The 24,006-nt window shown below is 38.2% G+C and overlaps 1 protein-coding gene across 3 annotated transcripts; it reads left to right on the forward strand.

The window, feature by feature from the left end:
- The first annotated feature begins 3,409 nt into the window (after window positions 1–3,409).
- On the forward strand, window positions 3,410–9,371 carry LOC116188975. Of its 3 annotated transcripts, none has more exons than XM_031518436.1 (10): window positions 3,410–3,433; window positions 5,576–5,707; window positions 5,838–5,972; window positions 6,878–6,988; window positions 7,135–7,419; window positions 7,514–7,713; window positions 7,983–8,184; window positions 8,332–8,442; window positions 8,544–8,735; window positions 8,869–9,279. In XM_031518436.1, the coding sequence occupies exons 2-10, from the start codon at window positions 5,618–5,620 to the stop codon at window positions 9,214–9,216; spliced, it is 1,674 nt and encodes a 557-aa protein (XP_031374296.1). In that variant the 5' UTR covers window positions 3,410–3,433; window positions 5,576–5,617; the 3' UTR covers window positions 9,217–9,279. The 3 variants fall into 3 exon arrangements, with proteins under 3 accessions (XP_031374296.1, XP_031374293.1, XP_031374294.1); XM_031518433.1 differs by lacking the exon at window positions 3,410–3,433 and adding an exon at window positions 4,374–4,623 and having other exon boundaries at window positions 5,576–5,712; window positions 8,869–9,371; XM_031518434.1 differs by lacking the exon at window positions 3,410–3,433 and adding an exon at window positions 4,414–4,623.
- The last annotated feature ends 14,635 nt before the right edge of the window (window positions 9,372–24,006 follow it).

Below are 24,006 nucleotides of genomic sequence, written 5' to 3' on the forward strand. Positions count from 1 at the left end.
CTATTCAGATTGAGAATGTCACAGAACCTCGAAGGTCTGGTAGAGTAACTCATACTCCCGCGAGATACCTTAATCTCTATGAGAACGTACAAGAGTTGTTCGTTCATGGAGATAATGATCATAAGGATGATCCTACCACTTATGAGGAAGCTATATCAGATATAGATTCTTCTAAATGGCTAGAGGCCATGAAGTCCGAGATGGACTCCATGAGCAAGAACCAAGTCTGGGATCTTGTTGATCCTCCTAAAGGTATAGTACCTATAGGGAACAAATGGATTTTCAAGAGGAAGATTGGTGTTGATGGAAAGGTAGAGACCTACAAAGCTAGGCTAGTGGCGAAGGGTTATCGCTAGAAGCAGGGAGTCGACTATGAGGAGACTTTCTCGCCTGTAGCCATGCTGAAGTCCATTAGGATAATGCTAGCCGTTGCTGCACACTATGATTATGAGGTTTGGCAGATGGATGTCAAGACCGCCTTCCTCAATGGATACATTGAGGAAGACATATTCATGGACCAACCCAAGGGTTTTGAATCCAAGGATAAGTCCAAGGTGTGCAAGCTTAAGAGATCCATTTATGGTCTTAAGCAGGCTTCGAGGAGCTGGAATCGACGTTTTGATGAGGCCGTAAAGTCCTTTGGCTTCATCAAAAACGAAGATGAACCATGTGTGTATAAGAAGGTTAGTGGGAGCATGATCGCCTTTCTTGTATTATACGTGGATGACATTCTGCTGATGGGTAATGATGTTGGTATGCTCACTTCTGTAAAGGTCTGGTTGTCTAATACATTCTCCATGAAGGATTTGGGAGAAGCGACCTATATACTAGGTATTCGGATCTATAGAGATAGACCAAAAAGATTGATAGGTCTATCCCAAGCTCTATATCTGGATAAGGTGTTGAAGAGGTTCAACATGCAAGATTCCAGAAGAGGATTGCTCCCTGTGAGACACGGTATCCATCTCTCTAAAGCGATGTCTCCCAAGACTCCTGAGGAGAGGGAGAAGATGGCACATGTGCCTTATGCTTCGGCTATAGGTAGCTTGATGTATGCTATGCTGTGTACAAGGTCGGATATTGCGTATGCTGTTAGTATGACTAGCAGGTATCAATCCAACCCAGGACTTGATCATTGGACTGCTGTCAAGAACATCCTTAAGTACTTGAGAAGAACTAAGGATATGGTTCTAGTATATGGAGGAGGTGAGTTGAGAGTAGACGGGTTTACAGATTCTGATTTTCAATCAGATGTGGATGATAGAAAGTCTATCTCCGGTTATATATCCACCTGTAATGGAGGTGCAGTTAGCTGGAAGAGTTCTAAGTAAGAGATGACTGCAGATTCCACTACAGAGACTGAGTATATTGCTGCATCTGATGCAGCAAAGGAGGCAGTTTGGATTCGGAAGTTTGTGACTGAACTCGGTATTATTCACTCCATATCGTCACCAGTAGAGCTGTACTGTGATAATACTGGAGCAATTGCTCAGGCAAAGGAACCCAGGTCACATTAGAAGTCCAAACACATTGAGAGGAGATATCATATTATCAGGGGGATTATCGGGAGAGGCGATGTAGCTGTGCAGAAAGTAGCTTCAGCAGATAATGTTGCTGATCCACTCACGAAGGCCATGACGCAGCAGCAGCTAGAGAAACATCTTGAGAAGATGGGTCTTAGATACTGTACTAAGTGGCTCTAGTGTAAGTGGGAGATTGTTAGTGATATGCCCTAGAGCTTGATTTATGTATTTGGATAATTCCTTTTATGGCAATAAAGTTTATTCTATTATTCGTATATTGTCTATGTTTATTAGAATAAAGTCCTTAAGATATTTTGAATACTTCATTTTTAAGAGTTAAGAATATGAGTGACGAAGTAATTCAGTAAGAATATCTTTAAACTGTTCACGATCGTAGGAGACTTAACTGAATATTATTTCTCCAGATAGATCGTCACCTCTATTTGTTTCCATGATTAGTATACAGATACTAATGAAGATGGAGTAGTGAGTCTCATGCTATTTGATAACTGTTATCATGACAGATATGTGGATACTTATATGATAAGTAGTCGAACGTGACGTGCAGATAATGTTTATACGGTAATTTACTAAATGTCAATGAATGTTATCCGGATCGTATTAGTGCATATAGTCCTTCAACCTGAGATGGAACGCTATCTCAAGTATAGGTAATTAGGATTTGCTACTGCTAATGTATTTGTGCTTAGCGTGAGTATTCGGCAGATAGTGGTCCTAGTTAGTTATACTCGGAGTTAGGTGTCTGATCAAGACGGGATTCACTAACCTGAGTAAACAGGGAAAATGTCCTATGGATATGAGTTTTATTCTAGATCGAGAAATCCTCGGCCGGGGTAAATAGACTTGAATAGAAAGGAGTTTCTGTTCAAGTGCTACGGATCTAAGAATGAAATTAGAGAGTCCATATGATCGGCTATAGAGTTTGGCATTTACCGTAACTTTAGCTAGATCGGGATCTTGTAGTGAAAGGATTCAGTGCATGGTATATATGATCAGAGGTTCATCAGAATGTTCCAATTATACATTCGTCATCTTTTGGATTGTCACGATATGCTGCTAGGTGTCACTCGTGAACTTTGGGAACCAATGACATTTTGGGAATTATGTTTTCGGTTACAGAAAGAGTTTCTGGTAGTATCAAATGAGTTGATACTATAATCCTATTGCCATTTGATGATGAACCTAGTTAGTCACACACATTGAGCGTGTCTAAACCGAGAAAAGAATTAATTCTAATTAAGGAAGTTAATTAGAAATTAATTATCGAACGAGGTTTGCAATGTGGTTGCAAGGGTGCTAGCACATCCTGAAGCCGAGTTCAATATCAAGGATAAATCTAATTAAGGAAATACGATAGTTTCCTTATTTGAAGAGTTTCTGTAAATAGATCGTCTATTTATGAAAACTCGTGTCAAGGACTTATTTAATCTTTCTTTCTAACTATAAGGGTAAGTCATTGGATGACTTAAATTGTGAGGACTCATTTGTGATTTATTAATTAATTCGGATTAATTAATAATTGCATTTTAGTCCCTAGGGTAAAGATATATATATATATGTTCTTACAAAAAACCCTAGAGCACGATCTATTAATAAGACCCGATATATTAGAGAGAAAGAGAGGCGGCTTCAGCTGAAAATTACAGCAGCTCAGCCACGTTATTTCTGAGGCAATTCGGAGTCTTTCTCGGCTCCAATTCGGTGTTTCGGTATTGTCCTTGACGTCCTTGAAGAGATCCTTTCATTCCGTGACGATTCCGTTCGAGATTGGTGACCTAGATCGGAGTGTACGGGTCGAGAGGAGTCTAATCTCGGTGGAGACGTGCTCGTGTGGACAAGCTAGAGGCCGGACACTTGGATGGCTAATTTGATCGACTCGAATCAATAAGGTTAGTGAAAAGTTTGTAACTTTTCTTATGGATTCATTGTGTGATGTTATCTATTCGTTTAGAAGGCGATTCTTATGTCAAGATGTGATCTTGAAGTTTTTGATTAAACGAGCATGCGATAAAAATTTGATTTTTACCGTAATTAAACTTTCCGCTGCGCACGTGCTCGGTTTTCTAACATGAACTACATCAGAGAGCCCAATAGGTGTAGCTTCGTGATTGACCTCTAGCTCAGGACAAGCGCAAAGAGACTCAAGGGAGTACTGGCACAAGATCCAAACAGCCTAGCATGATCTCTGTTCCAGATATACTCGTATCTCCTTGATATATATTAGTAGAGTAAATTGGTACACTAGTCAATCTTGCGGCCGATCTTGTCAAATTTTTGTATCAGTTATTACTAGTGCCTCAAATCTTTGATTAGTAGAGTAAATTTGTATGCTAGTCAATCTCGTGGCTGATCTTTTCGAGTTTTTGTATAAGTTATTAAGAATGCCTTAAATCTTTGATATTATCGGCGAATAATCTTTTACTCCTAGAGAAATGGATGAATAATGTCGGATTCCAGTAAGCTCGTTCTCAGTTGTACTATGGGACAGTCCTTCTGTACAATTATGATAACTTTGTGCATTCCATATGTGTCGGTTTTGCTCGGTTATGTTAATTTTTTATAATACGATTAGTTTTACTAGTTAGAAGAATGACAAGGAATGGATGGCCCGAGTAATTTTATCCTCTACGTCTGATCTTTGTGTTGTGCCGCAAGCTTGATGAGACGAAAAGAGTACCATACAATGCACAGGGACTAAATTGCATAGAAAGGATTTTTTTACTGGTCATGGAAAGAAATAATATTCCTTGCGAGGACTATTTTTGGAAAACCAAAATTATAGATAGCGAATTGAAAATTTAAGCTGAGTTAAATATCTTCGGGAAACCGCGCTGAGCTTCGTCTCCTTCGAGCTCTGGGCGTTTCATTTATTCAGTCTCTCAGATGATGCAGAGAAGTTCAGTCCTTTGCTGCTCCAATCCCTTGCCTTCTTCGCCGTACCCTCTAACCTTCGTTCGGCGGTTCGCTACCGGCTGCCGGAGCCGGCTTCCTCCCCTGGTCTCAGCTTCCTCGCCGTTGTGGTTGCGTGTCACGCGCTTGCAGAATCGTAGAATCGCCATCTCTTCCCTGCAGAGCAACGGTTCTTAAATTCCCTGCCTGCGCCTTTGCGGTTCTCTTTACTTTTGTTAGTGATCTGGATGGAGTCTTAGCTTGCTGGTCTTTGTTGAAATTGTCGGATTTTTGTATGTTCTGCTTGAACTATGCTACGGAACGCTGCGAAGGGCAGTGTTAAGTAATAAACGAAAGCTGCCTTTTTGTGTTGTGAATTGGCTAGAAAGCACTGAGTTCGGATGTCGTGAAATTCTATTTGATGGTGCTTCTCTTAGAAACTTGACATTTCCAATGTTTGTGCGGAACAGCCAACTGCTTCAATTCCTGGAAAAACTTTAAATTGTTACTTAGGGAGTATTATGGACGCTATTGAACTGAAGCATCTTCATTTGGATATTGTGAGATCGAATGCAGGATTTGTATGCAGAGTGTGGAATTTAAGTAATTTAAGCCCCTCCAAAAAGAAGAAGAAGAAGAAGAACGGAGTTTGGGTGTTTGAACATCTTAAATGTCCTTTTTCTTATCTTTTGGTGAAAAACATAATTTGCTGATAGGGATAAAACATTACAAGGGGTTGCTGCTAAGTGTGCCGGATAAAATATGTGGAAGGCAATATGATCCCAAGACCCAAGCAAACCCAGTCTAGCTGCATGTTTAAACACACCCCGTACCAAATGGACTGAACTACGAGGGCTATACAGGCATACCAAAGGAGGCAGAGCAAGTTTGTATTGGATTTAGATTCATGGCGAAATGAGTGAGAGAGGCTGATTTCCTTGGATTTTTCTACTTATGAAGTACTCAGTGTTAGTGCTTTGTGATAATCAGTGGGATTGTGGCAAGTTTATTTGTTGTCCCTGGATGAATCTCCTGACGTGAAGCCGGTGCTTTTTGCTGTCAATATCCTTTGATTGTTTTGAAAATCTTCATGGTCAGTTGGTGCAATATGTTTATAATGTGCCTTTCCTTTGTTACTTCAGCTGCTCAAGAGATCATTGAAACCAGTCTGACAGAATCTGGATATGTTGAAATTGGATATATATCAAGAGTTCATGGGCTGCAAGGGGAGATCTGTGTTAAACCCACCACTGATTTCCCTGAACTCCGATTTTGTAAGGTTGACAAAATTTGAAAAATCTTTCATGGAGTTCTGAGACTTTCCGGTTGCACAAACTTTTATTGTTCTCTTCTTTTAATAGATACTGAGTACTGTAATCTAATTCGAGCTCTGCTTATATATAGCCTGGAAGAAGATGGTTAAAGCATCGAGTATCAGGTAGAGACATGGTGCAAGAAATCGAGCTAGTTGATGGAAGAGGACACCCTGGACAAAAGACTTGGATACTGAAATTTGAAGGAATTGACACAGTAGATCAGGTAAATGCTGGAACAGGAATTTGTGGTTGCATACGATCATTTTTATTGGCTTCATTTACAGCAGAGTTCAGTTTAGCATACTTTCCTTTCCTTTTTTTGATAATGCAGAAAACATTTTTTTTAAACTTCATCTTCTGATGGAAGTTTTCTTTATGTACCTAGATAGACAGTAAAACACTCTTCTCTCATAGAACCAGAAGTCATTACTGCTTGGATATTTCTTGAATTGATTCATACTCATTGTCATGCTGTTGATATGGATAAAGCTATAGTGATCATAATCATAGTTATGTTAATTGTCATGATATGTTTGCTTCAACTTTTAGCATTTTTGGATAGTCTCCTCTAGAGCATCACTAGTGGAAAAAATGATTCTCCAGATATACGTCATCAAACTTGCTCTTTTCAGTCTTTATTTGAAATCAATCTTATGTCTTTCCAAAACATGTTACTTCTTCCAAATGTATCTCTATGCTGTATCATCTTGTATGTTATCTTTCTAGCAATTGTTTGAGACATTCTGACTCTCTAATGGTCCTCATACTCTTTATTACGTGATGTAAATGTGATACTTCATCGGCAGAATTTGGTGAAAACAGGAAAATGGCATTATTTTGTTGATTACTAGAGTATAAAGTTATATATGATTTGATACCATTTTTTGTTTCCGAAATTGGTTCAACTATTTGGAGGATTATAAGTATGGTGCCCATCGCTCATCTTAGATTTTAACTTGACTTATTGTGTCATTGTAATACATATACATATAATTTAGCCTGGATTGTAATACTTCTGGATGCTGCATGATTTTTCCTTTCTTCACTGTTTGTCTTAGATAATAAGAGTTGCTAAATGTAATTGTTTCTCCAAGTTTCTTATAATAAGCACCTTCAATATCTGCTCAGGCCAAACAACTTATTGGTTCAACATTACTTGTTGCGAAGAGAGACAGACCAGAGTTAGATGAAGGGGAATTTTATACACATGATCTTGTTGGCATGAGAGTTATTCATAAGGTTTGGATTCTTCCATTCTTTTATTCTTATGGAAAAGATCTTCTGGTGATAGTAGTACACTCATCATCTTTCAGGTACCTTTTGATGATGGTCCGATTTTGTAGAACTGAACTCTTAGTTATCTAGTGCTTGTCTGCCCTCTTCAGGAAACTGCTGAAGTAGTAGGAACTGTGGTGAGTGTTTACGACAGTGGAGCCAACGATCTTTTGCATGTTCAGCTAGACTCATCTGCGCGTACTCTAGATGGTAGTGGAAAGTCAAAGGAAGAAGAGAATGGTGCTCCTGATCGTCTAATATGGGTGCCATTTGTCGAAGCAATTGTTCCAGACATTGATGTACAGAGGAAAGAGATGTTTATTACACCTCCAAAGGGACTCCTCGAGTTAAATTTGCGGTCGGACACAATCTCAAAGAAAGAGAGGCGACAGCTTGTGAGGCATACCCTTTTCACTTTACAATTGATCTCTTTTCCAAATTGATTGCTAATAGTATCATGCCCTTGAATCTGCTGCTATAATCTTCCAGGAATGGAAAGAAAGGAAAAGGTTCCAAAAACGCCTAATAGCAGCAAAAAAGAAGCTCTGTGAATTGGAGCAACAGCACGTATTTCATGGGTTTAGATATGGAGAAAAAGCCCAAGGGAGGTTACTCGCAGATCAGATTGTCGGCATAAACTCTAAATTGCTTCAACAGGCTTTGCAAAATATCCAGATGTCCTCTGAAATGTGAGTCTTTAATGTTGTCTGGCATAAATTTGTGACAGAATCTAATTATCTAATGCTAACACTCAGAATTATAACAAATATGCATTTCACGACTCTATAATTAGAAGATTTTGATATTATGTTCCCAAAAGAGGATGTTAATTATGGTGGCTTTGTTCCTAAATAGCTAAGTTGCTATTTATGCTTAATGATATGCGATTAAGGATTTCTGCTTTGGCTAGTCATATATCTTAGATTGTTTCAGTTACACATTTCTTTTATTGCATCAGAAATAATGTAGCTAAGTTCCTTGGTGGTACAAAGTCCAAGGTACCTGCCACAACTGTAGAGAAGCTCAGCGCAAACTCTTCTTTTCATGAAAATGGGAACCGCCTCATTTTTGAAGGCAAATTGGCCATTCTGTTGGTCGTAAATGACAGTGACAGGCTGGATATCTCCAATTCAGATAGTTTTCCAGAGTTCCTCGTTCAGGTATTTCAATTAGATTGTATCTTTCAACATATAGAAACAACAGAAACCAGAGAACCAAGTTTTAAACTATCAAAGAAAAACAGAAAAGAGGAGTATCTGCGACTTAAGAGGGTTGTCATGCAGTCTGATGGATATATTTCACTACAGGTGGAAGATCGTGGATCTGTGCCAATGATATTGATTTCCCCATCCCATCAAATCACCCCTTTGGAAAGGTTGTTCTTAGAAAATGACTATTTCGCATTTGACTCAAAGAAGGTGAATATAATTTGTGTAGATCGACCTAGTACCTTATCAGTCTACATTTCGAGTCTATTAAGTCTTGTTAGTGCATGACCATTGGTGACCCCTCCTTGCAGGTCTGGTTTTTGGAAGAAGAGATGCTACCAGTTGTCAGCATTTCAACAGAAGAACCAAAAAAGCATAAGATTCTGATGAAATCTCCTTGGGAGATGCTACAATCACCAGTTGGACCTGGAGGAATAGTAAGCTCGTTATCATCACAGCATATGCCCGAGATTCTTACTGAACTCGGTGTGGAGTATCTATGGGTCAGTGATATCTGTTTGTAGCTGATATCAAATTCTTGTGTTAGTTGAAGTCAGCAGCATCTTTTTTAGAGTGTATATAATAACTTCAGTGTTCAGAATGGGGAATTGCTTCTGAGCTGTCTTTCCACTGCAGGTATGCAGCACCGATCGAGTTTTACAAGGTGCACCAGAGCTGCTTCTTGGGTTCACTAAATCGAAGGAAGCAGAAGTGGGCATTCAGGTCTCAGAAGATACTAAACAGCCTGAGCAAAGTGTCGACATGATATTGTCCTTGAGCTTTCTGAACAAACTGGTGAATCAGATAGACAAGCTTCAGTACTTTGCCATTCCGAAGGCAAGCTCACATGTGGAGTTCATTGAGAAGCAGTGGGTGGATGTGGTCCCGTCCTCTCCAAACTCGTATGAGATTCGTGGCTCACTCTATAGTTGCTTAAATTTTTGTTCCTCAGACAAGGTTTGTTTACTGGAGATCAATGACTAACTATAAGTATACAAAGAGGCTATTTTTGGGGATGACTAGTTTAAAGTCATCGACTGGACCTCAGAAAGCTGTACACTATTGTTTCCTATGATGAGAGGATTGCAGACACGGTGATGGCTTTGAGAAATCGATCTTTATGGCTCAATCAAATGGCCCAAGCACCATCTCAGTCTCGTTGTATTCCAGAGGCGGAAAAGTGAAATCGGGTTTAAGGAAAGACTTTGTTGGAAGCATAATATTTCCTATGTTCATTTTAATGATTAGTGGAGTCTATCCTATGCGGAACTTGGGCATCTTCTTCTCGTCTGCAAACAAAAACACCAAGAACCTCAGCAGCAAGGGCGAGAACTCAACCTTGTGGCAACTTCAACAATTAACTCTTCCATGACCTTCTCTCTTTGATGGTCTCTAATGAACATCTCCAGAGCTTCTTTGGCAGCTTCCAGTCTTCATCGATAAATTTGACGAAAGGTTTCCTTTCGAAATAAAACAAATTTTCCGACGAGCCATTTTCTGTGCTTTCTTGATCTCCTTCCATGGCTGCACCCGTCAAAGCACCCATTTTCTCAGAGCTCTCAATCCTAACATCAGCCGAAAGCCTAGTATTACGGATATCTTGGGATATTTTCCATATTTTATGGGATCCGCCAATTGTATATTAATGTATTTATGTATAGTATCTCTCTTAATTATGACAGTTACGCTCCGTTTGGTTTTACAATCATGTTTTTATAATTTTAACTCTTAACTTTAATTTTACTTATTATACAACAAAAATTAACAACACAATTATTTTTTTTTAATTTTTTAACAATTCAATACAATTTTTAATATTAAATTCTCTCAACTATCCATTACTTTTTTCACAATTCAACAACACAATCATTACTTTTTCTCAACTATTTATTACTTTTTCACACTTTTTCTCATAATTCAACAACACAATCATTACAACTCAATTAAAATCAAAACTCAACTCTACTTATCTCTAAAATCAAATACACCATAAGTATTTTGCCAAATCCAGAAGAGATATTACGGATATCTTGGGATATTTACCATATTTTATGGGATCCGCCAGTTGTACATTAATGTATTTATGTATAGAATCTCTCTTAATTAGGATAGTTAAACGTTCCGTTTGGTTTTACAATCATGTTTTTACAATTTTAACTCTTAACTTTTAACTCTATTCACTATATAATAAAAATCAACAACACAATTATAACTTTTTCATTTTTTTTCAATTTTTTAACAATTCAATACAATTTTTAATATTAAATTCTCTCAACTATCCATTACTTTTTCCACAATTCAACAACACAATCATTACTTTTTCTCAACTATTTATTACTTTTTCACACTTTTTCTTATAATTCAACAACACAATCATTACAACTCAATTAAAATCAAAACTCAACTCTACTTATCTCTAAAATCAAATACACCATAAGTATTTTGCCAAATCCAGAAGAGATATTTCCTTGTCTTTCAAGACTTGTACTTCTGTATATACATCAGAAGATTAATGAAACAGATTAAGCTTTCAAGCTCAACAAAGGTTTACACCTAGTAACATCTGAATTGTCCGAGCCATTTATCCCGAGTCTTGTGGCTTGCACTTCGGCTTCTGCACATGAATCCAATAACTCCAGCAGTCCTTTCAATCCCTCACGCCACGTATTGACGGTCTCCTGCGAGGTAATGTTATTGCTGTTGTCCGAGGAACTCGACTCACTCTTTAATGTCCGGAACGATCTTTCAGCCACGGTTTTCTTTCGTGCTTGGATTAGAATTCCCATGGATCCATTATTCTCTACTTTGCTTTCTTCAGTGGAGCACTTCAGGTCGCTCTCATCCGGTTCTTGCCCTTCTTCGCTCTTAGTAGGATGATCCATGTACCAGCTGACGTCATTCGTAGTTTCCCTCCCTCCCTCCCTCTGGATTCTCATGCTGCAGCACTCCCAAGAGTTCACAGAAGTTTTCCAATCGAGCACCGATTGGTCCCAAGGAATGAAGGTGCCGATCACAGCCGATTTCAAACGATCATTTCCCGGCCAAAAACCCCGGGATTGGCCTCGGTCAACAAAAAGTCAACCAGCCCGAGCCCGTGGAGGACACACTTAAAGAGGGCATGGGTAAGCCCATGATGTGCTGAACATGGGTGGTGTGGCGAATTTGGTGAAGAAAGCGAGCATCTTGGAAGAATCGATCCAAAACAGTGAGGTGACAGGAAGAGTTGTGACGACGAAAACATTGTACGAGTCATTAAGCAGCCTTGATGGACCTTAATGGTTGAGTTTACATTTTTCCTTCAAATTTCATCAAGCTAGCGCCGATTTGGTGGGTTGCCGGTCACAAACTACACAAAATCAAGGAGATATGAATTTTACAAGTGAGACGCTAGCAATTTGAAGAGCGGTTTTGCCAAGTCGGAGGAGGTGTTCTGACAAAGATACACGCTTCTCATAACTGTTACTTCCAATATCGAGTTGGGATCGCAACGATATACGGCTCGCCTCAAGACTCCTTGTGAGGAATGAGATACAAGTCAAAATCCAAGATATCTTTTGTCTGAAAAAAATATCTTCTTGATAATATCATATATCATAGTAAAAAAAATTTAGCCAAATGAGGTCCTATAGTAAAACCTCTTAAATTTTAGACCACAATTTAATATATATCACTCTCTTCCCCTGATTTTGCATGGTCAAAACCCTTCCAATGACATATATAAGCAAAATGTTGTCTTCTCCACAACCCTAGGCATCATTTTGGACAACCAAAAACCTCTAAAATTTCATACCACAATATTGATCCAAGATACTCTCAATCACTTAGTATTATGTTATGTTTGGTTTTAGAGTTAAGTGAAGTTGAGTTTTAATTTTAATTGGATTGTAACGATTGTGTTGTTGAATTATGAGAAAAAGTGTAAAAAAGTAATAAATAGTTGAGAAAAAATAATAATTGTGTTTTTGAATTTTGGAAAAAAGTAATTAATAGTTGAGATAAAGTAATGATTAGTTAAGAGAAAATAATGATTGTGTTATTGAATTAAAAGATAAGTAAAGTTAACTGAAATAGAGTTAAAATTAAAGTTAAAATCATTTCCACTCTATCTTCCTCCATTCATCCAAGCAGACAAACAACCCTGCATCTTTCTTTCTTTTTTTCTTTTTTCCTCTCCCACATTTTGATTTTGATTTGTATAAGTAGTTCACATTTCCGATAAATTTATGAAGATTAATTTATTGTTTGTTATTCTATACAAATGAATCTTATCTAGTTCACTAATTTGTGAGAAGATACTGAATCTTCCATGGCCGCCCACCTCCATTGCCCTAGGGCAACTTCCAGCGACCTCCCTCCATGCCTATCACCACCATCACGTCCCTCCCACTCCGAGCCACCTCCCTTCAATGGTCGTTCAACCATAGGTCTTGTGAGAAGGTCGGGCCACCCACGAGCCCACCGAGGCCCATTTGGGTCCGTTTTGGCCCAATGGGTAGGGGTAGGCTCCCTCTTCCCTTTCAAAATTTAAAAAGAAAAATGAAAAAATGGAGAATTTTAACCCAAAAGGAGGTTCATCTGGAAATGATTTCGGTAACCCAACCTCGATCGAATATCACGAAGATAAGGAGTGAAACATGAATGCGTGTGCTAGCCTTAGGGATTAAGGCCCACAACCCCCTTTGTCGACCTCGGTTGGCCTAGTCATTGGGAGTGATCCTCGGGGTTAGCCCATATGGAAGGGAGAGTACACGAGGGTTAGAGAATAGAATTGGACCTGGCCATGAGGCCATTGAAGGCCCAAGTGATGAGTGAGTCCATCTCATATGCACAATTCAATTAATTTGATCCGATTCATTACGTGAATTTCAAAATTATGTGCGAGGGTGTGGATAACGATCAACTCGACAATTAATTAAAATTTGGCAAACCTCAAGTAGGCCGAGTACCAATTCTCAGGCAATCGGAGAAACCCGGTCGTAATAAAATCCTCGAACTTGGAATCCTTCGATTTCACAGACCTTGATTTTAACAAACTTAAGAGGTAGTATCATGTTCCTTCTTAGATCCGGGCAACTTACCGACTCAAGGTTCAAACGGCCTTGAATAGGTATGTGGTGATGCCTCTCCTACGAGAAACTTGTAGAGAATCCCATGCATACTGCGGATTCAACATTCGCGCACCTATTTTCTCTCCATCCTCCTTCTTCTCTCTCCTCTCACTTCCCACGTTGGCATCATCAACTGTCCTTTCTCTCTCATCTCATAGTTTTCTTCTTTTAATTAATTTCATTAATTAATATTTTACTCAGTTCATTAATTAATAATTTACTTATTTTATTATAATTGCTAAAAATTATATATATATTAGAAAATTATTATAAAAAATTGTATCTTTTAAAAATTCTAATAGAACAAAAAAAAAAGTTTACGAAACGCCATGCGTAACACGAGTACAGATCTTGTACATGTATATGTATTCTTTATCCTAAACGTTACAAATTTTTTTACTTAATTCCTACCATCTATTTTTGCCTTCAAAAAATAGCTTTTCGTCCACAAAAAATTTGGAGAAATTATTTTTATTTTTAAAAATTTTAAAAAATTAAATGACAGTAGAAGGAATAAAAGGTTGAACGGTGGATTAAAATATATATGAGTAAAGTGAACGAATCATTCAACATGGAGGATAAGGATAATTGTTACCAGCATAAAATGAGTTTCAAAAACCAGTACACGTGGCTTTATGAGGACAAGACACTTGTTTGGGGCATTTGTGTAAATATACAAAGCTGTGGGATATTGGTGCAATTTTAGGAACCCAAAGAAAACGTCGTTATTAGAAGGTCTAGCAACGAGCTGTGAGTGCATTTTTAGATTCTAACTCGGAGCTAGGGCACAATCTGGGGCTTATGTTGCATGGGTATGCATGGTTCGAGCTTTGAGTTGGACGGATTCTAGACTCTATCTCTAAGTGACACCATTTCAGAGCAAGAAGCAGTTTTACTGCGATGAAAAGATAAGGATTATCTAGAATGTTGCATTATCTTTTTGGACAATTACCACGTTTGGATAAAGACTTACAATTATGGGAGGCCAGTAGCTGCTCATCCTACGACCTTAAAGCTACAGAGTGAAGATTCATAACCGCCAAGGGATGGAGGAAATCTATAAATACTAGAAGATCCCCTGAAGAAAGGATGTTCGATCAACTCAATAAATCTTTACAGTTTTCAGAGCTTCTTCAAGCTATCTATCTCAGGAATAGGCGTAAGTTAGATATCCCAAGCTTGTAACAGCAGGGCTGATTCCCTCTGATTCAAGTTCAAAGTCTGTGGCGGCAATATTCCTCCTCAACGACACGGTCACGATTCCATCAATCTTTGTACAGAAGGTCTCACATTCATCCCACGACTATTTGTTCAGAGCATCTCAATGTGGTTATATTCCTTCAGCATTGTCGCAGGTGACATCAGATCAAGATTCAAAGCCTAAACTACCCCGTCTCGATGGAAAGCATAGTAGGATATCCTCTGTAACTTTGGTTTGAGTTTGATTATCTTCCTATTGTTCTTATATTTCCATCATTTTTTCGACTTCCATCATTAAATGAAGTAATCAGTTCATTTAATTCGCATTTGCATTTAGTGCATCTGTCTATTGCACACAATCATTTTAAGGAAGACATTACCAAAAGAATCCACATAGGATTTAAAAGGAAAAGAGGTTCTCTGGTTTTCTTGAAAAATAGGAAATTGAGAACTGCAGTTCTCCCTTCATCAAAATTTGGAAACAATGATTAAAAGAAATGTTGAAGTCGAAAGAGAAAAGGACCTTAAGATTCAGAACCAAATTTACCTTTTTTTAGACAAAAGAATATTACAAAATCTAAAACCTCAAAAAATTATACATTTATTAAATATTATGTTGACAATAAAATCTTATCATAAAATTTAAAAAATATTCTAGTATAACGTGATCATTTGAGAAAATATTTATTAATTAAAAGACTCAAAAGTTTGTGATTTATTTTTAACACAAGAGTTCGTAATATATTAACATCTCTAAAAAAAATTACAATAATTATACTTTGTCCTAATTTTATCAAAAAATGCATATTTAAAATTAAGAAATAAAGATTTTTTTATAATTTTTTATAAAAAAAATAGAAGAAAAAATTAAGAAAATTCCATTGATTAATTCGGGCACTTTGACTAGGCTCACTACAGCTCCACTATCTCAAACGCCCATAAATAAAAATAAATATATATATATATATATATATATATTATATAGATTCCGTTGGATTTCAAATTTCCCATTCAACCATTTTAATCTTTCGATATGATTTTTGTATCAGACAAATTACACAAACAATCTCCACGTTTGATTTTATCCTCCTTAATTTTGTCACAACATGACATTTTTATTGTGAAAAATCACGTTTCTTTTCTGTTTCAAATTTGTCTTGCTGTTAGAAGTCCATTATCTTTTCCATTGATGTAATGACTTGAAGGTTAACTAAGTACAAATGAAAACTCAGAATTGCTCAAGTGCCATCCCTGCAAATCGTAAAAAATATGACAACCACCTGAAAAAATTTCCAAATGAAAAATAAAAAAAATTCAGAAGAAGTATATTTTTTGAAATAAAGATAAGTCGGAAAATTTTAAAAATAAAAATATAAGAAATTAGAGGAAGATCATAAAAGTGTAGAAAACTTAAAAAGTTCAAAAGATAAACAAAAAATCACATAAAATTTGAAAAATATTATAAATATTAAGAATTTAAATTTAAATTAACAACATAAATTAAAAATATAGAAAATAAAAAGAGTAAAAAATTGCCTCGCTACCTCCCTGAGTTTATCCTCGTGAGCAGGACAAACTTTTGATCCTCTTCAGTTAGGGTTCGACTCTCGCCAAATCTGATGGTTTCTACTTCTATCGAAGTCAAAGAACTGATGCCACATGGGCACAACCGTTATCCATGCTAATGGACAACATCAGATGACAGAGATTGTGAGTATATAGTGAGAGCCAGGAGGTTAAATGGAATAACTTCATGAAAAATCGAGATAATACACAGGTACTTTATCATATTTTTGGCAGTGTAACCGTCAGCGCACACCCAAATCGACTCAAAATGTACATTGAATTCATGCATGCTACAGGACATGGACCAGAACAATGGCCTGCAGAACAAGATCATGATACCAAAAGAAAATAGCATTGAGTCGAAAAACGTCTTCAGCTTTCACATTTTAGTAAAACTTCATTTACAGGTTCTGTCAATGGAACTCTTGCTTCATATATGAAGAAGCATTAAAAAATGGAAAATTTCTTAGCAGGGTGGGCTTCGATCAATGCAAGCTTTTCTCGGCGGATACAAGATAACATTACAAGCCTTAGAAAACAAATCATGTACTGTGTAATCTTTAGGAGCAGAGCGTATAATCAGAAACATAAACAATGGACAGAAAGAAGATAAGTCGATCAGTGGATATTGCATCGTAAAAGTATGATATGAAACGAACGTAACAGTTGCACTAAACTCATTGGTCAGCCACATGACACTAGACTACTGACAAAAGGAAGGACTTTCTTTGCGCTCGAAATTAATGAACAATCAGAACCCAACCCGACCAGCTTAAACTCCTTGGAGATCATGTCGAACATAAACGTGAGGCAATTGAAACCCATAATCAACTTAGTACCCCCTAGCACCACAGCATGTTCCAATGGCACAGGATGATCAGGGGAGTGGATGCCCCTATGCTCGACCCATGTTGGGTCATCGAAGTTATCCAGGATCCACAGCCTCAGCTGACCATCCCACTGTTGCGTGCAGTAAAATGTCCCATTCGATGCAAAGTAATGTCCCAGTGGCCACAATGTCCTTACAGAAGCCATAGTCCGGAATTCCTCATTCAAGATGTCGATTGACAGTAGTTTTACCATCTGATGATAATCCTCTCCGTCCAGCTTTGTTGATAGCCAACAAACTTTCCCTCTTACTGTGGTGCTCGCTTCAATCAACCACCTCTTAGGCAGAGGCACCTCGAGCTCCTTCCAGTTATGCTCGAAGGGCCTTCTCCTGCCTCTTGGCAGCTCGAATACGTAGCACTTCCTCCCTGACATGAACACCTTCTCTATAGAAAAGACCTTGTACTGTCCAATGGAAGCACTGCGAACTATGGCCCACTCACAGAGTGTCGTGGCATACAGGAGGTGAAAGTCTTGAATGTTCGACGGTCGAAATATTGGCAGCCTTGTGTATGATCCCGTGATTGGGTTGCAGATCAGCAATTGATAATGAGTTTCTTCCGGATAGCAAATCAGAAGTAACCCATCGCAGCAGGCAAGAAGCCGGATATCCTTTGACCACCGTCGTCGTCTTTCCGTCGAGAGACAATAACTGCAGTCCATCATAAAAAAATTAACCAAAAAATTATGCCCTCCCGGATGGTTGGAATCGAATAAGCAGTAGATGCTGTCATTCTTCCGGCAGCCCTTAGACAAATAATTCATGTCGACGGCTAGCCCACTAACGGGCTGGGAAGTCCAGTGATCGAGATGGGAGTAGGCAAAGGATTGACTCATAATCAATTCAGTCCAGGTCTTGCAGACATGCTTGAGTTTAACGAGATTCTCGGCCGGTACTCTGAGCAAAATCTCCATCCACACATCGATCGGTAGGGAAGGAGTATTTCTTGAACGCTTCTGATCTGAAGGCTCATCTCCCATTGTCCTCTCTGAAACTAAACTTGCCACAACGCCACAAAGTACGTGTATATATATATATATAGTCTTCCATTTGATTTTTCGATATCCTAAAGATAATCTTTTCCGGACAAATCTCCATATAAAATATTATTTTTATATGCAAAATATATTGCCCGATTAGATTTGATCAAGTGATCAGTTACAAATTTATAATCTATGTCTTAGATGAGAAATTTCAATTCAGTTAAATCTATCGGATCCATTCTACGGAAAAAAATCTATCAGATCCAAATGTCTTAGAATAATTATAAAAGAAAAAAACAAGAATTCCGAATGGAATCAAATTCAGGTCAAAATTTTCAGCTTAATTGGAGGTCAGATTCATAAATTTAAATTCTGTGCCTATATTTTTGCTTTCGATAGATTTTATTTTCCGAGGAAATCTCCATATAAATTATTTTTTCCACATACAAAAGATTGCCTTATTAGATTTGAGGTGATCAATTATATTAGGATGGTGATCTATTTCATCTATAACAATACAAGAAGGCGACCACTGGAAAGAATCTTTAATACAAGACGATCGAGAAGACAAAAATTTTGATTTTTGGATTCGAATGTCATTGAGTCCACTGAATATATACAAGAAATGCGATCGTGGCACAGTCGACGAGATTTTACTAGTGTTCGGTTTACTGACGACGCCATTCATAAATTTGAATTTGGGCAAATTTATAAAAAGAAAAAATCACGTACTATTTGCCTTTATAGCCGAAAACAAAATCTGTTTATGATTTTAGCCAGGATCGGAGTTGCAGTTGCTCCGACCCCGGCTACCAGAAGACACTAGCGATGCATGCCTTTGAGCTCTGATCTCACTGTTCTTTCTCCCTCTCTTTTTTTTTTTCCTTTCAAATTTTCATTATTTTATTTTCAGTACTTGTAAAACTACAATATAATATTTAAAGTCTGGGGTCAAAATGTAAAAAATGAAAATAGTCAAATTCAGTCTAACCCATATTTTATAAAAGAAAAAAACTATGAATACAATTAATTTTATCAAACAATTTTTACTTAATAAATTGCACTTATTTTGTTGATCATGCTTAAAATTTTATGTACTTAATTTTTAATACTTAATTTTAAGTTCAAACAAATTTTGTTATTTAGAATTCACACGTCATGACAATTAATCAAACATACGCTAGAAGTGTATCCGTGCGTAGCACAGCCTAACCCGCATTTTATACCGTTCTCCAACTATGATGACTTTTTTCAATATGCTCAGGATGAATGTATTAATTTGAAAGAGGGAGAATGAGATTAAAGATAAGGAAAATAAGAAAGTAAGAATTAATGAACGAGCTGGAAAAGGGAAACGATGGTTCTCTCTGGCGCCGGTGCCCTTCGGAGTCGATCCCGCCGTCTTCAAAGGAGACTGACAACAAGGCTCGGAGTATGAAGAGAACGAAAAAGGTCCGAATAGTTCGTGGCCGACTACCTTCTGCTTCATGTGAAGGCAGAGACGAATATACACTGAGGAAGGGATAGGGCTGCCAAGAATCCGAGGATGCCTGATGATGCTGATTGAGCTTGTGTCCAGTGATTACTTTGACAAAGGATCAAATCCGTCAAGGTCGTGCTCCATGGTTGGCCTCCCTAATTACGATAAGGTTTTAGGTCGGAAAATGGGCTATATATTTGTATCTCCGGCGATGTTTAATTCAGCTTTGGCAACTGAATGGTGAATTTAAGCTGACTAGTCTAGGTCATGATTTCTTCATCGTGCAGTTCGGTATGACGGATGACGGGGAGGTGGTGCTTCCTGATGGTCCATGGACACACTTGGGCACTGTCTCTTGATGCGGCCCTGGTTTCCTAATTTTCTTTTCGCTTACCATTGATAAGGCCGTGGTTCGGGTGCGCGTCCGGGAATTCCCACTTGATTATTACAATGAGGCTTGCCTTCATGAGATCGGTCATTCAATTGGCTGGACTGTGGAAATTGACATGGATAGTCAGGAGCATGAAAATGGTAATTTTGCTAGAATTTGCATGGAGATCGTCGTACGCTTCAACATAAAGGCCCATTTGGTTTATGAAAAATACGGGGAATCGAAATTGGAATGGAGCATTCCAATTGTAGGTATTTAGTTTAGGGGAATCAGTTTTCGATTCTCCTAAACCATATTGGGGAATCACCCATTCCCTAGGGTTCACGGAATGAGAAGGGGAATCAAAATTATTTTATTTTATTTTATTTTTTTCTAATCTAATTTATGACTACAAATTCGAACAAAAAATGAAAAGAAAATCTTGTAAACTATCAATGAACAACAATTGATGGAAAGATTAGTTGTTCTCAAGATCAACAGAGTCAACATATTAATTGATGGGTCGATCAACAATTCGACAAACAAACTGAACAATTTCAAGCTACGTTATATAAATAATTATGGAACCATATGGATACTTATAATTGTTCACCTGAAATACTGCGAATAATTATCATATATAGAAATTTGATTTTGATTCCCGCAGGCAAGGAACCAAACATAAGCAAACGGAATTGAATTCAAATTTCTTATTAAACCAAACAAAAATGAAAATTTGTCATTCCGTTTCCGATTCCGTCCCATTCCACCTCACTCTGTTTCCATTTCCGTTTCCACAGCCCGAACCAAACTGGCCCTAAGATCCTCTTGTTAGACAAGATTATGATATTTGTTACGAGGGCATTCCCTTGGTCTATTTTCAATGTGACCGCTACGGTCATAAGAAGGAAAGCTTGTCCGCTGTTACACGGCTCTTCACAAGAAATTGATGGTGGTAAAGGTTAACAAAGATCCCACTCACGCCAATGAACAGACAATGCCGGCCGGAGGTGGATACAACTGCGGACAGCCCTGTTGGCAATGGTGAAAGCTCTATTTCTCGTACTAGCTAGTTCGGGCCCTGGATGATCGTGACAAAGGCAAGGAAGGAAATTTCGAGATTCTCAAGTTGGCCGGACAACATGGTCATTTGGTTTTCGGGATGTTAGCTCGGAGATTGATTCAAAGGCTGCAATACAGTTGGCTACTGGAAATGGTCCATTCATGGGTCCTGAAATTGCCTTCAATCTCCTCCGGACCGACGAAGTTGTACCTCTCTGGAGAAGCTACTATCTATTTATACTAGATAGGAGCACTATCAGGTTATCTTGAACTCTTCATGGATCAAAACTTATTCGGTATCAACGCTTAATTAGCCATCAGAGATGCGGGAATCAATCCCGATCATGCCTGGGCGTTATTGCCAGCACCATATGATGTCTTCAATATATTTTTCCATTTCCCTGAATGAAACTAAGCAAACATGGAATTGGAACAGCACGGCAAGTTCTATATTGATCATCCCTAGCTGTGTCATATACATCATTAATGTAATAGTCCGTTATCAATATCTGTGATGTGTTTCTGTTCAGAAGTCGATATATACTAAACCGGCACGTTTTGGACAATAAAATCATTAATAGGTAAAGTACGTTCGATATGAAACAATAGAAAAGGGAACACAGAGGAATTTCATCGGTTTGTCTTCAAATATAAGTAACACGACGCACATTAAGATGGCTGCTATAGTTTTCTGCAGTGGATCACCTACTTTGCGATGGAAAATTGTGACGGCTTAAGGATGCATATGCATACATTTCATTATGAACAAATACAAAATAAAATTTCTGATTGACTATCTGCAGAACACTGTTTTAATAAGAGGCTTATCAACTGGAACAACAATAATTGACTATCAGTGGTGCTATTGTTCAGAAATTTGAGTTTCAGAGGATGCATGATTAGCGAGGCCCCTGCCACCCGGTAACTTTACTTTCCGAGCTAGTAATCTAGATTGATTCGAAATCTTATAATGGATCAAACGCCTATTACTGATTAGATCTTCGAGGACTGACGTCTAACTGGACACATCAGAGATCAGATCGATGCACCCTGCATTTAAGCAATACATTATCTTTTCAGAGCGTAGAACAACGATAAATTAATAGAATCTAGTCGTGAACTTCTTTATCCCAGGATTCGAGCATCTGTGGAAGCTTTTCTCAGATAATACAGAAGCATCAGATATGGCTCAAATCGGACAATCATCAATTGATATTACAAATTTATATATCTGAAAATAGTGTAACTAATTTACTTAAGGGTAAAGTAAAGTAATCAACCTAGTCGATATTAGGTACATCAGCCTCTCAAGAAAAGGATAAAGAGAACCAAACTCATTCATCAGTTGCAGCCCACCAGACTACTTACACAAGGAAGAGATTTATCTGCAGACCAAATTCTTTAGTAACTAGGAACTATATCTAAGTCGTCGATCGTACCCCACTCCTTGAAAATCATGTCATACGTATACACAGCAGCATTGAAAACCATAATCAACTTACTACCCACCAGCATAATAACATGCTTCAGCAACAGCAGTGACCACATTTACACCAGTATGTCGTCTCGAGAAACAATCTGCTGATGGACTGGGATGTCCAGTGCTCGAGATGGAAGTGGGCAAAGTATCGAATTGTGATCAATTCATGCCAGGTCTGGCAAACGCCCTTGAGCTTAACAAGATTCTCTGCCGGTATTCTAAGCAAAATCTCGATCCATACATCGATCGGTAAGAAAGGGATACCTCGACCCTCCTTCACAGCCATGGCTCGTAGTTACGCTCTTTCTGAAACTAAACTGATCCGAAGGCGAACTTTATAATCTATGGATTTTCTTGCTATATCTATTTAGTCCATCTCTTAAGTACGAAATCTCAATTCAAATAACTGTCATATTCAAATGTCCGAGAATAATTAAAGTACAAGAATTCGGCTTGGAATCAAATTCATGTCAAATTTTTGAATTTTTATGGTATGCACCAGGATATCGAAATTCCAAAGGGCCCAACTAAACAAAGAAGAGCAATGTTTGAAAGACAAGACCCTTGGATGACTAATCCAATTCGAGCCGAGTTAGCCCAATTTGGAACAAATCTCTCCCGCCGTGGATTTTCTCCTTCACTAGATTAGAACTTGAGTTTTTTTTTTTGTGGGGAACATACGTTGAACCACTTAAATCAACCCAATTTGTCATACTTTTAAATTGGAAAAAAAGACAAAAACTCCATTATGGTTTGGAATTAGAACAAATCGCACCATGTTCTTTTGTTTGGGACAATTAGCCCTCTATGGTTTGCTCCGTTAAACATAGGGGTTATGGCGTTAATTTTTTTTTCATTTTCGGTCCTCAATCTTTGGCCTTTTAATTATTTTAGTTCTAAATCTTCTTCTTTTATCATTCCTATCCTCAACTTTTCATTTTATTTTATTTTAGTCCTATAAAGAAAATCGAAAGGAAATGAGGGGTCGAGACCGCCAATCTGCGACCCTGACCCCTCCATCAAGGTCGCCGGTACCCACGGAGGACGTCGGCGACCAAAGTGGAGGGGTTGAAGTCGCCGATTGGCGGCCCCAACCTTGATCGACTGAGAACTTCGAATCGAAGGTCCCCGGTAGATTTGGGGTTGGGGCCGCCAATCAACGACCCCGACCCCTCCACAGAGGTCGCCGGTGTCCTCCGTGGGTACCGGCGACCTCGGTGGAGGGGTCGGGGTTGCCGATTGGCGGCCCCAATCTCGAATCGACCGGGAACCTCCGACTCAGAGTCCTCGATCGATTCAAGGTTGGGCCTGCCAATCGGCGTCTCCAACCTTCCCTTCCCTTTCGATTTTCTTTATAAGCCTAAAATGAAAAGTTGAGGATATGAATGATAAAAGAAAATGATTTAGAACCAAAATGATTAAAATGTTAAAGATTGAGGATTGAAAATGGAAAAAAAATTAACGCCGTAACCCCTTATATCTAACGGAGCATACCACAAGGGAGCTAATTGTCACAAACAAAAGAACATGGTGCAATTTGTCCCAACCCCAAACCACAAGGGGTTTTTGTCCCCATCTCTTAGCTACGAAATCTCAATTCAAATAACTCTGTCATATTCAAATGTCCGAGAATAAT

The sequence above is a fragment of the Punica granatum genome, chromosome 8 (genome assembly GCF_007655135.1).
Source record: "Punica granatum isolate Tunisia-2019 chromosome 8, ASM765513v2, whole genome shotgun sequence".
Taxonomy (NCBI): Eukaryota; Viridiplantae; Streptophyta; class Magnoliopsida; order Myrtales; family Lythraceae; genus Punica; species Punica granatum.

Bases quoted from the DNA above. Each gene is read 5' to 3' on its own strand.
- LOC116188975 (XM_031518433.1), top strand. From the start codon at position 4,428: ATGATGCAGAGAAGTTCAGTCCTTTGCTGCTCCAATCCCTTGCCTTCT. The intron at 4,624-5,575 runs GTTCTTAAATTC...TTGTTACTTCAG, and splicing joins CTCTTCCCTGCAGAGCAACG to CTGCTCAAGAGATCATTGAA. The intron at 8,443-8,543 runs GTGAATATAATT...CCCTCCTTGCAG, and splicing joins TCGCATTTGACTCAAAGAAG to GTCTGGTTTTTGGAAGAAGA.